Source organism: Tubulanus polymorphus, chromosome 3 (genome assembly GCF_964204645.1).
Source record: "Tubulanus polymorphus chromosome 3, tnTubPoly1.2, whole genome shotgun sequence".
Lineage (NCBI taxonomy): Eukaryota > Metazoa > Nemertea > Palaeonemertea > Tubulaniformes > Tubulanidae > Tubulanus > Tubulanus polymorphus.
Window position 1 is genome coordinate 23,269,850 of NC_134027.1, and position 16,382 is coordinate 23,286,231.

General features: G+C 39.3%; 1 protein-coding gene and 2 non-coding genes across 3 annotated transcripts in view; 1 reads left to right on the plus strand and 2 right to left on the minus strand.

Moving 5' to 3' along the window:
* Window positions 1-8,019, plus strand: part of LOC141902204 (uncharacterized) — a 33,712-nt gene extending 25,693 nt beyond the window's left edge. Inside the window, exons 2-3 of the mRNA XM_074789845.1 lie at window positions 1,343-1,650; window positions 7,786-8,019. Of these exons, the coding sequence (XP_074645946.1) occupies window positions 1,351-1,650; window positions 7,786-8,019 (534 nt within the window). The 5' untranslated portion in view covers window positions 1,343-1,350. The remainder of the gene's footprint in view (window positions 1-1,342; window positions 1,651-7,785) is intronic.
* On the minus strand, window positions 6,014-6,085 carry Trnaa-cgc (transfer RNA alanine (anticodon CGC)). The gene has a single exon. It is a non-coding gene; the product is annotated as a tRNA-Ala (tRNA).
* Window positions 8,020-16,284: 8,265 nt separating the features above from the next.
* On the minus strand, window positions 16,285-16,356 carry Trnaa-cgc (transfer RNA alanine (anticodon CGC)). The gene has a single exon. It is a non-coding gene; the product is annotated as a tRNA-Ala (tRNA).
* Window positions 16,357-16,382: the final 26 nt, after the last annotated feature.

Genomic DNA, 16,382 nt, shown 5'->3' on the forward strand with positions numbered 1-16,382 from the left:
GCTACAAGACTAAATTGAAGACGTCTATATTTGTTCCTATTCTCATTAAGCGCGCCGGGAGAGGTTCGCGCTCCCGGCGCGAGTGCGGCACGGAAAATTCTGCCACGTCGTTTTTCTTGTTTCTTTACCGAAACGACGACGACTTCTCGGTAAGAAAAAACATCGGCTACCGCAAACGACGCGCACACACCGCGCACACTAAACGTCACGGTAGAATTTAAAAATCATAGAAATGATGAGACCACTACAGCAACGCTGAGAATGAAATCCGAGAACCCCATACACAAAGACGATGACAATTTTTGAAGTCGTAAAAACCGTTACAATAATGTTTATATATATATATATATATATATATATATATATATATATATATATATATATATATATATATATATATATATATATATATATATATATATATATATATATATATATATATATATATATATATATATATATATATATATATATATATATATATATATATATATATATATATATATATATATATATATATATATATATATATATATATATTGATACTATGCGTTATTATAAGGGATTCAGTGTGAGTCGATATGCACTAAGTCATCACTATCGGCGTTTCAAAATAACATTTACAATTATGAATTTGGCGTTTATTTTGTTATCAGATAGAACGTATATTTCATAACTCTTATTTCACTTTTGATAAATTTTGCTAATTATTTTTCAGAGGTTATATTATGCACTACGTCATCAATATATCGTGGCTAGACTGGTTGCCGGTCGATTAAATTCAATCATCGACCATTCTAATAAAAAAAAACTAAAAAAAACTGAGCCCGTGTTATTTTACAAGGCGTCAATTAAGTTTCAAGTTTTCCTGTTCATTCTTCGTGATATTCAAAGAAATTCTTTCGTTCTGAATATGACAATTTCTGATGGACGTAACGGACATTCATCGAAAACGAAGTCCGATCAATGTAATCGTCGGAGGCAGCCGTTATAAGTCCGAGTCTGAGGCTATGAGTGTTTTGAAGAGTAATGACTTAGTAACAATTTGTTTCAATGTCTACTAAATTTCAGACTGAGTTCGAAAGTGATTAAAATCAGTCGTGTGTAATTTCAAAGTAAAAGAAAGTACCGCAAACGCATTTTAAGCGATAACAGGAAGCCACGTAGATGAGGGTGGCTCCGATAATATCCGAATCAGCGCATTCGGCGGGCATGAAGTTCGCCAATGAGATGTAGAAACTTCGGGGATCTGCTTTAATGATTTATCAGGTTTGGGGTCGCCATTGGGTTTATGTATAGTAAATGAATGAAAAGACATTTCTTATCGAATTATATTTTCTAGGCGCGGAAATGATACGAATGGCCCGATGTTTGTGGAGCGGAACGGTGTGTTTCCTAGTGGCCACCTGCATGTTCCTGTCCCTGCAGTACACGAGAAACGAGTTCAACCCGACGGAGGCGCAGCAGGTGTGGATGCGACAACGCTCGAACGTGCACAGGAAAGTCGCCGTCGACACGAGGGAGCAGGCGGACGGGGGCGCGAACAATAGGAGGAGGCAGATTCTAGTGAACGGGCTTCCGATCGATCGGGTGGTCTTGCCGCGAAATTCGTCGAGTATTTTAGCCACGTTGCAGTGGAAACTTAGGCAGGTAAATTTCCATTCAGACTCAATCGCAATCAACTCTTCCCAAAAACTGTTATTGAGATAGATCTGAAGCGCAATTAGAATTTCACTATAAAGTTTCGGAAGTATTTTGTTCCAATGATGACTAATAAAAATTCGAGTCTGTTTTAGTCGAAACGAGATCCTGGCACGTCAATTGTGTCAAATATTATATCTTCTTTAGTCGACATCGGCCCATACTGCTGAATGGAGGCTACTGTAATTTCTCAAACTCGTAGTTTTTAACCCGGACTTGGCGTGGAATTTTACCAGTAATATAACAAAGCCTTGCTTTCTAATCAATTATTGTTATTATTGTTATTATTATTATGGTATTTTAAGTGCCAGAATCCACTTAAGTGATCAATGACACTTTATTACTGAATAAATCTAATGTGGTGAAAACAAATGTGTTTTGAGGCTTCTCTTGAAGACAGAGATACTCGAAGCCGCTTTTACATGGCGAGGAAGGTTGTTCCACAAACGTGAAGCAGCGACTGGGAAGGCTCTGTCTCCAAGAGAAGCTAATCTTGAACGGGGTTGAGTAAGCAAAAGATCATCTGCTGAACGTAACATTCTAGTCGGGGAGTAAGGTGTTAAAAGGTCATGCAGATATTTTGGAGCCAGTCCATATAGAAACATTTTTAAGCCAACAATAGGATCTTGAAGTTAATACGCTCTTTGATTGTATCACTCTGTGCCTGCTATCCATGCGATCGAGACGTTAATAAACCGGTAAAAGTGAACACCCAAAAAGTACCGTTGCAAAAGTACTAACTTTACCCGCACGAGACTGAGTATGATGTATTCATCGAACTCAAACACTGTATTTAGCACCAACTCTGGCTAGAATTTTACCAGTCCTTACTCTACACAGTAATAAACAGTCTGACCAAGATAATTGCTCTCAAGACTTATCAAATTCAAACTCGGTTTTTAGCACCAAGTCTGGGTAAATTTTCCTTACCAGTCCTGACTTCACATCAGTAAGAAGAGACAGAGTTTACTGTTCAAACTCAAACTCGCAACTCGGGGTAGAATTTTACCAGTCCTATAGCTCGACACGGTAAGAAACAGTCTAACCAAGATAATTACTCCCAAGATTTATCAAATTCTAACTCGGTAATTATCAACAACACAGCATAGAATTTTACCTGTCCCGACGTAAGTACGACAGAGTCTATACCACATTTCCAAACTTCAACTTCACTGCGTATTTCTCATACTGTATTAGATTACCTTGGGTTGGCTCGAAAAATATACCTTAAAGACTTTAAACCGACATTAATTCTCGATGTGCCGATGTGTTCCTTTAATTGCTTCGAAATAATTAATTATTTTATGATTTCCGCGATAAGCCCTGCATAGAACATTAGCGACGCAATTTTGCCGTTAATTGCGTCACCGGTTGATCGGCGCGCGTGTGATGCGCATTCGAATCCCCGTGCGACAGAATCCCGCGCATTTCACCCGCTGAAAACGGCTTCTCCACTTAAGAACCTAATTACAATTCATTCCTACGATAATATCACAATGGTGTTCTATTCGATTGTTGTATAAATGGGCGCTTTGGGTTCGTAGAAACCAGCAGGGACCGTACACGATCTATCGCGCGCTAGTCGAAGAATTTATTCCGTTAGACAGACGCAGTCAAATTCGATTCCGCGACTGGGTTTTCCGCGCGCCACATTTACAGAATCTAATTTCTTTTAATTTCATTCTGGCTGGTACTCCTACTCGGCGTTTGATCTATATAAGAACTGTCTCTTAGTCACGCAGCCAATGCTATATCGTAATGCGCTTCAGTAATGTAAAAAACATCATTCCTTTCGTATTATAGTGGTCCTATACTACGCAATAAGTCTATCTAGATTTCGTTTGTTTTAAAATAGCTTGCCGAAAATCATCATATCTCTTTCTTGCCCATCTTGGAAAAACATTTGTTTTCATCTCTCTTCTGTAATTGATATGCCGTTTTAATTATTTTCATCAATCCAGAAAAAGTGCGCTGCCCTTTCTCACTATAGTGACGTCATAGTCAGCGGTATAGCCATCCGTACCGAATCGAATGCTCCTAACAATCTAACCTTAAATCCGATTTTTTTTCTGTTCTTATCGTAAAAACTTTGGTCTAAAACGATTCATTGTCGCTAACTGACCAATAGCGAGTGGGAATAGTACTAATACTTATTCCACACCTGCACCGTGGAACGTTTTGCAAATTAGTATAATATAGTATCGCAGTGGTATATTCTAGATAGATATTGATAGATAATTTGAAAACTAATTTTTCAGTTTAGCCTATTATATAGTCCTAATTTTCTATCGAACAGATAATTCTTCGATCTTGAATATTCCGCTTGAAATTGCATTTCATTTCAATCGTGATTTTATGTAATTGTAAAAAATTTCATTTGAGACATTTTATGCCATATAAGAAAATGAATTGTCATCACTACCGTTATTATCATCAGTGTGTTCTCTTAACTGGTCGCGCACGAAATTCGCTTTTCACGGCAAACATCAAAAACAACGCCCGTCGGACTAACATAGATCCTCGAGGCAATACCGTGAAGATCAAGCGATTGAATTCAACTTTTAACCCGTCTTTACATCGCCACTGTTTGGCGGTAAAACAAATAACATCAACATTCAACGCAGGGTGTTTTGAAATTGGCAATTTACGAACGAAAACCGTGCAGTCGCTGTCAGTAAATTACCTAGACCAGGTTACAGATTACTTGTCAAAGAAAAAAATCCATTTTCTCATCTGAATTTTCACCGCGGTACCTTGCTGCTCCTGTATGCGCGCAAATAGAGTACTAGGTCAAATGCGAGCTCCAAGCTCACCAAAGAGGGTTTTGCATCGAAACGAGGCATAACAATATTTACGCCGCGACAACCGGGCCGTCAGCTAGCGCCCTCTTAGCCAGCGGGCGCTGCTGCTCGTAACCGCGTCTATGATTGGCTACACTGTTCTGCCAATCACAGACAACTTCCGGGTCATTCTTTCTGTTACAGGCGCCACAACAATAGGTCTGCTTAGAAACATATTCTAATATTCATTTGACGACCTATCGAGCCGCCTCCCTATACATGAAATCGATATCAACTTGTTTGATGATACTTTAATGAAAATACATGTATCTCTAAAAATGTCCGAATTCTACGTTCAGAGCTTAGAATGGGCTAAGTCATCTTTCGAACCAAAGTGGATTATTGATCTAAGATATGTAGCTGACCGCTGATCTCAAGGGACACCGGCACCACCAGATGGCGAAATAAAACACCGAGTTATTCGTAGTGAAAATCAGTTCAATTTCAACTTGATTTCTAACTTGATCCAAAAAATATCAAACGAGTCATCGAATAGATATAAGATCCGCATTCTCACTCAGTGTATGGAAAATAATGCACTGAACTTTTGCTAATCGGAAAAAAGTTGATTTTAATTTAATTGAAATATAGAAGAAATCGAAGCGCGATAACCCAGTGCCACTACCGATTATGGGGGATTATCGCCGAACGCTCGCTTACCTCAGTAGCCTCGCCGATATCCCATTGAGATTAAGATCAGGATTATGAGAGAAGCCGTTTACACAATCCTCGCTGATTATTATTCACAAACGCTTTACGCACGTTTGTCGAGCGAGAACGAATCGTTAACGATTGTGTCGAGAATTTAAAAATCAAACGGTTCAAAAATGACATCGATCATCGTCACGCTGCTGCTCCCGCGTGGATTTATTAAAATGTAATTAGATTGTGTATATGTTGTCGTCGTATTCTCCCCTGCGGATATCTTTATAATGTATTTATACCGTGCAGAGCGCGCGTAATACGGTTATATTCGTGCCATCCGGATATCTTTCGTTCAGTCATCCTTTCATTGATATGCCAAAAGAAATTCTCAAAAAGCGACAGAGACGCGGATAGAAACTCAGAGAGACAGGCCGTAGAAAGAAAGAATAAAAGAGAGAGAGAGAGAGAGAGAGAGAGAGAGAGAGAGAGAGAGAGAGAGAGAGAGAGAGAGAGCGCAGAAAAGATCTAAGAGACGACAAATATAACAGCGTGAATAATTAGGAGACATTTCTGACACTAGCGATGCCGATGAGCCTTCGCCTCAAAAGATTGATGCAATATTGATATGACGTATGTACGTAATGACAAGTATACGCGCGAATCGATTATTGAGTGAGTCCTCGTTTTACTCTAAGGGTAAAAAAGAAGATGCTCGTTTTACTCTAAGGGTAAAGATGTGCGGAAAGCATCGACCGAGTCGATCGATACTTTCCGGACATCGACGCTTTTTCAAACACTGGCACAAAAACTTTCAAAAACTCAAGAAGTGGAGATGCCGGGATTTGAGCCCGGGGCTTCTCGCATGCGAAGCGAGCACTCTACCAGTGAGCTACATCCCCTAATGCCAGGCTACTCGAATATTCAAATTTGGAAGTCTACCACTGAGCTATATCAACTGGTGGCACGCTACAGAAATGTTCAATTTCCAGACTTTTTGGGGCGAGTAATACTAACGTGCAGGCCGTGGCAATTTAACTGCAGAGTCGGTGCATGCCCAAAAGTTTATTAAGTTCATGCTCAAAAGTTTTTCTCTCATTTATGGCATTTTTAGGTATCCTTAACTTTAACAACCAGAGATTGCTCTGAAAAGGTAGAATTCATAATTCTAGCCTCATAAACTTTCGAGCAAATGGCCCCAGCTACGAATGATCTCAAACCGTTCAAAGTTAAACAAACGGTTAATCGTTTTTAGCGGTTAACTGTAACTGATTTCACGATGACGAAAATATGCGGTGCGATGAATGTATTCGCGAACATCGTATATAATCATAATCGTATATTAAGACTTATTCATGTAATTGTCTCGTCGTCCTGTCTTCGATACGCTGAAGTTGAAACGACAAATAAACACGCGAATATGTCGCCGGTTCGGCCGTAAACGATATACTTAAGCCGGCTATAAATAATGACGAAATTCAGGAGAATGTCTTGCGCGTTATATGCGCTGTAAAAATAGCCAATGCTATCGTCGGAATTGCGCTGAATGTTCGTGCGCGTTGACAAATTATGAACGGCCATAAACTAGCTAGTCGGGAGACCTAATCGAGTTATTTTCCGGGAAGCTGCCGAAATGGATCGCTACTTAGTAACGACAACATCGGACATATCGGCTATCGGCGGGCTGGCGACCGATCAGAGGGGAAAATGTTTTTATCGTTAAACAGTTTAGGGACGGATCTAAAACCTTAACGAGATAATCTTTTCACAATCCGGCTTATGATAGCTAAACACACACAGTGGCAAATGATTGCTACTGATCATTCCGATCTAGATTCATTATGCTCAGAACAAAATGATGATCAATTCATTCGAAGTTTTCTTGGAGGACTCCCAACCCCCTAATGGGATTCGCACACCATGGCTCTCACTATCATGAAATGTATACAACTAATCCTAGTATGTTTGCCGGTATATGGAACCCTCCGCGAAAGTCTGTCTCTTATTCGCCTATCACGCTAACCAATAAGATGCAGTTCATGCAATAAGATGCAGTTAAATAAACAGTTCAAAATCGGAATGATGACTCGCTATCTAAAACTTCAAGTTCAAGTTCAAGATCACCCGGTTAATAGTGCGGCTACTGGGCAAGAAAGTCGGTCAAAGTCGGAAGCAAGCGGGCGGTCAAAGTTGACAGGTTTAGAGTTTGAGGGGTGAAGGTCAGAATGACAAGAAGTCGAGTTACATCAAAGTTGCATTCTAGGAGGCCCGTTCCTTGATAAACGTTCTTTAGGCGAAATCGATGAGTCTGTTCCGTAAATATTTATACGTATGTTCTCAAGATAGCAGAATTGCTTGAAGACAATTACAAATGAAAGCAAGACATGAATTATAATCAAATACCAAAAAAAAACAATTCGCTGAATTGGTAATTCCTATCTGGCATTAGACCATGTCTGTCTGTACCCGCGGGTCTCGTTTCCGAGCGATAAAGCAATTGGATAATCTTGTAATATATAAAACGAAAAAGTTAGAATTACTTTTAATGTTTTGTCGTAGAAGCGACGCTGAATTATTTCGCAATATTTTACGTCCGATACAGGATCGAGCGAAGAAGATGTCAGAATATGGATGTCACGTGCCATTTTTGGAGACGATCACGTTCGAGCCCGATATCAGACTGAATCCGGTATTCGATCCTCAGAAAACTGATTACAGCTCTAATGTACCGTACAGTATCCATCTCATCAAAATCGACGTCACCGCAACCGGCTGTTTTATGGCTGCTCGTATAGACGATAAATATGGAGTATCCAGGTGGGTAAGTTACCCTTGATCCCTGCTGTATACCTTATCCTTCCCTTCCCTGTACACTATACCCATCCGAACCGCCCCCTTCCTCTGTTTTCCCAATCTTCCGTATTATTATGCGGTATCCATCCTCTATTCACCCCGCTCCTCTTTTTCAAAATACCTATACCCCTTCTTCATTATTACACTATCCTTCCTCTGTACACCTTTCCCTTCTTCCGTATATGCGGTATCCATTCTCTGTTCGCCCTTCTTCAAAATACCCACCCCTTTCTTCATGTCAAACTGTCCTATCTCTATACGCCCTCCACGTTCACCTTCCCGTTCTTCTACATGCCCTTCCCTTCTTGTTAAACCCCTCTTTTTTCTATACGCCTTCTTCTTCCTCTGTTCACTCTTCCATTTATCAGTATACGCTGTTTTTCATTTCTATTCCCATGCCTTAACCCTATCCTCTGTTCACCCCGCTCCCCTTCTCTATGAAAGAAGTTTCCAATTAGTTTCTAAGGCGCAATTTTGTGGCGGTCCCTCGAGGTCCCCATTGTTGCGATAATTTGTGCTCATTTCTAAAACATATGTTTTGATTGAATATCATATAGCTATGCAGTCCCTTACTTGATTAATTCAATTTATAGACCATTTTCAAGGAAATGAAATGCCGGTAATCTGCCGGGGATTATTAAATTCTTCTAACGCAGTTACGGTCTTATACCAAGGATCGCATACTTAACCGCGCGTCAAAAAACTTGCGATTTGTATTAATTCCTTCCCTTTTTCATACGCTGTCTCTTACCGTCTCCCGACTTCCTCTGTTCACTCTCCCCTTACCCTGTTCGTTTTGGTTATGCCTACAGTTCTTTCTCTGTCCTTCTCTGTTCACCAATTCGTATTCATCTACATGCCCTTCCCTTCTTGTTAAAACCCCGTCCTTCTTCTTCCTCTGTTCGCCCTCCCCTTCTTCTTTATAATATCGACACCCTCATCATCTCTGCCCCCATATCTTAACTCTAGTCTCACCCTCTTCCTTTCTATTGTGACAGTGGTATTATTGAGTTTCAACAGCAGTCTCAATTCATAGGCAGTGCTGCCATCTTCTAACGATATCATAAACTATTCCGCATTCATTATCCAACTCATTCAACAGTGCCATCTTTCGTGATAAAACTTTCGAACGTTGTTCCAGCGTCAGCTTTCATATAACTTTTTGTACTGAGATTGAACCTTAGGAAAATTACGACTAATGCGCGTCAGTTGTTCGTAAGTATTTGCTTCTGCGAGCAACGACTGCCGCTGAAGAACATAATTCAAAGTTAATGTTACATTTTTATGGGAAACTGTCACGTATAATGTCCTTTTGTAATTATTTCGGTTGAATAATGATATTTTTATGGGCAACGCTGTTGCGCTAACGACAAATTAACGGGCTTTGGCAATGTCGTTCGCTAATGAGATGGGTTGGAGAATTGACTATATATACTGGGGTTTTTGGACCGTGGGGGAGACCGCTAGAAATTTTTAGATCGTTGAGATCGGTTCGTGAAATAAAAGTAATTTTGAAGACAGGAACTCTGTGTGTTGCGACTCGTTTATTCGTGGACGTTTGTTAACATTCTATCACTCAAGTGGAATTCAAAGATCCCGTTAGTGACAAATGGTGGAGAACCTGGCGGGCATTTTACTTGAGTGAGGTATCGAGCCATTTAACAAAACCAACGGAAACAAAGATAATTCACTGGAACAATACAGGAAGTAGGAACTCGAGAAACGCACGGAAAATGGATTTTGGTAAATATTGAACAATACTTGTTATTTAATTTTGATTTCGTCGTGTGCGTAGAACAATTTTCTGTGGATAGACCGAATATTTTGCTGTCTCCTCCGGTCTATCGTACATTTAATTGACTTAATATTGAAGAACCTAGAAATTATTTGATTGAATTTGTGTATGCCGGTCGAAACGAGGTCTGGAATGGACCGCGCTTTGGCAGATAGACTAGCTGAAATGACAGCCAAAATTGACGATAAGCCAATGGGCATGACTCGTCTACAACCGCCACAGTTTACCGGTACGGTAAGCGAAGACGCTAATATTTGGTGGCGGCGGTTCACCCAATATTCTACTTTCATGGGCTGGACCAACGAAAAGAAACTTAAAGCAGTGGGGCTGTTTTTAGATGGACTTGCTTCGGCTTGGTATTGGACCGTGGTCGAGGCAAGCAAGTCAAAAGACGCAACCGTTAAGACAACGGCGAATAGTATCTTATCAGATATTGACAACTTTGAAAGGGAATTCAAAAAGAAATTCGATTCTGGATCAATGAAATGGGTGCGTGAGCAAAGTTTAATGAACAGAAAACAATTACCGGGGGAATCGTTGGACGTCTATCTTCAAGACATCCAAATACGTTCGGCGGCTCTTGAAAAGAACGATCATGATTTAATGGTCCTATTTATCAATGGCTTGGCTGACAATTTGAGAGCGTTTGTCGTATCTAGATCACCAAAAACTATGGACGAAGCCGAACAATACGCGCGCTTGTATGAATCCGTGTTGGCGCTGCAGGCGAAACCGCCTCCAATTGCCGGCATCATACCATCCACTGAGAACCGAAATGAAATTTCGGATCTCAGGGATGAAATCAGGAATTTAAGCCGGGAAGTCTCGAGACTTCAGGTACAGGTCCGGAGGCAGGATAATAACCTGCCGCCACGAAATTTCAGATCTGCTTCCGGATCTGTAGTTTGTGGTAGATGCAATCGAGTTGGGCATCACGAACGTAATTGTTTTAGGCAGAACGGTAGTTATCGGCCGGATAGACGGTTTAATAATTCTAACAATAATTTCGGTAATCGTTCCAACGATAATCCTAATAGATTCAGGCCGGGAAACAACCCCAGGCCCGGATTTTAGGGGATGATTCCGAGCCATTAGAAATTAAATCCCCATCTCATTGTGGTAAGAGTAAACTGATAAAGAACGAAATATTTCCAGGCTTTAATTCCAGTACAAACGATCAGACTATTAATTCTATTCCAATTTTAGCAACTGTTGCATTAGCAGTTCCTGGAAAGATTCATGGTAATTCCACCAGTTTCCTTGTTGATACTGGCGCGTGTGTTAGTTGTATTAGCCAATCACTGTATGATTCATTGAATGAAAAGCCTCCGCTAATTCCAGGAAAATATGCAAATGCGCACACTGTCAAGGGTGATTCATTTCGCTTGGCTGGTATTGTAGAATTAACGATCGAGGTCTCCGGGAAACCATTTTCTCACGAATTCTATGTGGTTCCAGGATTGGTTCAAGATATTATCTTAGGTGTAGATTTTCTGGAAAAATATAAAGTTTTGATTAGTTTTGAAGACAAACGAATTTTCATAAAGGGTGAGACTTCGGTTGCTATAAACGGAATCCATAATATGTGTGGTGCTGTAAAATTGAAAGTAATGACTGATTTATCTATTCCAAAATTATCACAAGTTATTCTACCGGTTAAATTATGTGAATCACTTCCAGACGGAACCACTGGAATGATAGAGGGATATCCTGGTTTATTGCACAAATACCATGATCAATTATTGGTTGGTAAATCATTATGCACCGTAACGGCTAATACAGTACCGATGCTCGTGTTGAATTGCACTGATGATGATATAATTATTCATTCGGATCAAAAATTAGCATTTTTCTTGCCACAATTTGGTGATAAAGGAAAACCTGCTTTTGATATATGTAGCGGAAATAATGGGGAATCGAAAGTAGATTCGTCAAATCAAATTGTAACAGTGAATGGTTTGGAAATCAAACAGACCGCTAAACCGTTTTTATCCGCTGATGAATTACAGGGTAGTCCTGATATCGATTTAGAAGATTCAGATTTAACTGATGTACAGAAAAGTGAGTTAATGAATTTATGCATGGAATTCAGGGACGTTTTTGCTAATAATATTCGAGAAATTGGCCGTACAAATTTAATTACACCAAAAATTGAAATTGAAGGGCCACCAATTAAATCACGACCCTATCGATTGGCTCCTGTTTTAGAAACGGAATTAGAAAAACAATTAGACGACATGATGGAAATGAAATTGATTGAAGAATCATCGTCCGAATGGAGTAGTCCTTGTATTCTGGTTAAGAAGAAGGACTCTACATATCGGTTCGTTGTAGATTTTAGAGCCTTGAATTCTCGAATGCGTAAGGATCATTATCCACTTCCATTAATTGATTCATTATTGAGTAAGTTAGGTCAGAAAAAGCCGGTTATTTATAGCAGTTTAGATCTTTTCTCGGGTTTTCATCAGATCGAAATTGATCCTCAGAGTCGGGATTATACTAGTTTCATAACACCGCGTGGTTTATATCGGTATACTGTTCTACCTATGGGATGTAGTATTAGCCCTGCAGTATTTTCTAGATTAATGTCAAGGGTTTTACACAGACTAACGTACGATATATGTCTTGTATATTTAGATGACATAATATGTTTTGGCTCCAGTTGGCAAAATCATTTGGATAACTTAAGGCGAATTTTCGAAAGACTTAGACAGGCTGGCTTAAGGCTGAAGTCTAGAAAATGCGAATTTGGGAAGAAAGAATTGAAATTCTTAGGTCATATTGTTACACCGGAAGGTGTTAAGGTTGACCCCGAAAAAATTTCGGCTGTTGTCAACTACAAAGCCCCTAAAACAGTTAAACAGATACGTAGTTTTGTTGGGCTTGTGTCCTATTATCGGGCTTTTGTGAAGGGTTTCTCCGAAATAATCAGACCTCTCACGGCTTTAACTCAGAAGGGTAAACCTTTTAATTGGACCGAGGAATGTCAACAGGCATTCGAAAAATGCAAACAAATTTTGACTACAGCTCCAGTCTTAGCATATCCAAATTTCAATGAAAAATTCATATTATACACTGACGCTAGCAATTATAGCGTTGGATTCGTTCTTTCTCAAGGAAAAGACCCAGAGCGAGTTATATGCTATGGGACTCGATTATTCAATAAAGCCGAACAAAACTATACTGTCAGTGAGAAAGAATGTTTAGCGGTAGTTTATGGTGTAAAGAAATACGAGCCCTATTTGTATGGCCAGAAATTTGAAGTAGTTACGGATCATAGTGCCTTGAAATGGCTAATGACTATGAAAGATCCGAACGGTCGTTTAGCTCGCTGGGCAATGAAATTGTCTCAGTATGATTTTGATATTGTTCATAGAGCGGGGAAGAAACATTTAAATGCAGACGCTTTGTCGAGACCGGTATATTCAATCCCAACAATTATTGGTAGTAACGAGGATGGATATCCGTTTCAAATTGAAATTGGTGGTAAAATGAATGAAAAAACAAATGATTGTAAAACTTGTACTTGTGATTTTCAGTGTGGATGTGTAGATGATATTATTGATATTAACAATAAGGGTTTTTCCTTATCTTTTGAATCGCCTCCTGATGCCTATAACGCGCGCGATGACGCACGCGTAATGATAACTTATAATAATAATGAATTAAGCGCTGAGGATATATTAATGAGTAATAGCTCCAATGAAAATGATTGCAAGGCTGTGGTCAACGCTGGACGTGACACAGACACCTTGTACCCCATGGGGATAAATAAAAATGAAGAAGAGATAAATGAAACTGAAATAGGGATCAATGAAAATGTACAGGGGGGATGATTTCGATATAGGCGATAATGTCTATATGTATGGTTTCGATAATTAGACGATGATATGAAATGGATTATAAAGGATGATAAATAAATATATTTGTCATAGTAAGAGGCATATTATAATGAAGAGGCGCAATGAGTACTCGATTTCGATTGTATGTTTGTAATAGTGTAGGTCAGGCCTGCGTATTTTACTTGAGTGAATAAATTGTAGTGGAATATGAAATGATATTATATGTTGAATATTGTATTTATCTAGGCGAGCGTTTAGGCAGCATCAGAGCTCTTGCGGTGCAGAAGTGTTTTGAGAGGCTGGGTGCGGATGACCCGTTCGGCCTTCACGTAATGTGCTAGTAACCTCTTACGTGACTCTGATGTAGGCTGCTTTTAGATTAAAAGTTACGTATGTACGTAAATTGTAGTGTGATTATTGTAATGGAATTAAATTGATGTTTGAGGATGTGCGTGTGATATGGTAGTGATTATGAAGTTATATCTGTAATGTTTACATTTAATGGCTTGTATTAGATATCTAATTGATAGTGTCTCTTATAATCATGTATGGTTATTGGTATTTACGATATATAATGATGTAGGTGTATAACGTATATGTGTTAAAAAAAAAAAAAAAAAAAAAAAAAAAACAAACATTCTTTGTGATGTGTTTAATGTCTTGGTATAGTGTGCTGTGTTCACCTATTTTCGTATAATGATACCTACTATTATATATTATGCACATGGATTGTGGATTTCATCTTATATTCTTATAGATATTGTTCATTTTAAACATATAAGTATAATGTATAAGAAAATAATTACTTACCGTTTGTACGGTTGTGTTGGTCGCTTGTAATCCATGGCGTATGCTGTATCTGCCGTTGCGCGCCGGTATGATGCTTTGCTACTCTTAATGGCCATTAGTCAAGATTTATGACTCTGTATCCAAGCAACCATTATTATCGGATGTTAATGTTTTACATAATGGTGTTGTAGTTGTATCAATGAATGGAAATTTTTTTTTTCCTGTCTCATGTCATGATGACCTAATGTCACTTTTTACTTAACATTTAACATGTATTTGTATTATCCAATTCTAGTCCCTGAGGACAGGGCCTTTGCGGAAGGGGGGTATATGTGACAGTGGTATTATTGAGTTTCAACAGCAGTCTCAATTCATAGGCAGTGCTGCCATCTTCTAACGATATCATAAACTATTCCGCATTCATTATCCAACTCATTCAACAGTGCCATCTTTCGTGATAAAACTTTCGAACTTTGTTCCAGCGTCAGCTTTCATATAACTTTTTGTACTGAGATTGAACCTTAGGAAAATTACGACTAATGCGCGTCAGTTGTTCGTAAGTATTTGCTTCTGCGAGCAACGACTGCCGCTGAAGAACATAATTCAAAGTTAATGTTACATTTTTATGGGAAACTGTCACGTATAATGTCCTTTTGTAATTATTTCGGTTGAATAATGATATTTTTATGGGCAACGCTGTTGCGCTAACGACAAATTAACGGGCTTTGGCAATGTCGTTCGCTAATGAGATGGGTTGGAGAATTGACTATATATACTGGGGTTTTTGGACCGTGGGGGAGACCGCTAGAAATTTTTAGATCGTTGAGATCGGTTCGTGAAATAAAAGTAATTTTGAAGACAGGAACTCTGTGTGTTGCGACTCGTTTATTCGTGGACGTTTGTTAACATTCTATCACTCAAGTGGAATTCAAAGATCCCGTTAGTGACACTATCATTTGCTAATTTCCACTCTCAGCTTCTCGTGTTTGTATATTCATCATCACAGTCACCCTCATTCCCTTCTTCCCTCGTAACCCCGCTTTTTATATTTGCTATATCCCTACTGTGCAAGTTGAACTCTCTAAGGGCGGCTTTATAGTGTCCGAATCAGAGCGGGATGCATCCCCGCATATCATAAACAAAAGGGGGCTACCCTGAAGTATTATAGCTAATCTGAAAATGTAGCTCATTTTCCGAAATACGGAGCACTGCTTAAATAAATTTAAACATTTGTGGCCAGAAGTTTGATATATTTAATTTTTCGGTGAAACTTCGGATCCCACCGATGTCCTCCCTCTCACAAAGCCAACCCAAACAGAAATGCCTTTACATCAAATGAAATATTCATTCAACCGGCTAAGTATTTCAGAGTTGTGCGGCAATCTTCAATCCTAATTGATAATTTTTTGATAATCCTCCGAACGACTATATACACGAATGAAATGAGCTTTCCCTGGGCAAGAGTCAGGACGTTCAATCACTCTGACCGCGCTCTAGATGACTTCATCATAAAACAGGTTTAACGGAGACGCAAAATCAGCGGGCCCTATTCGTCATCACAGTTAATCCTATGATCGATGAGAATTGGTCAACGAATCGGTTTTTAATGCATCTTGAACAAGCATGATTTACAACCTGATAATACAAACCACCAGCTCTCATTACAAATAATAAACGAATACGAAAGCCTAATGGTGCATTACAGAAGAGCGAAAAGAATTACCACCAAAAATCGATGACAACTTCCCTTCTTCCTACTTAATATCTTAGAAATACATCACAGAAATGTCCTTTCAAAATAAACATCGCCCAAAATAAAATGTGGAGGAGCCGGGGTTCGAACCCGGGGCTTCTCGCATGCGAAGCGAGCGCTCTACCACTGAGCTACACCCCCATTCTAACCTCACGCCTGGTAGAGAG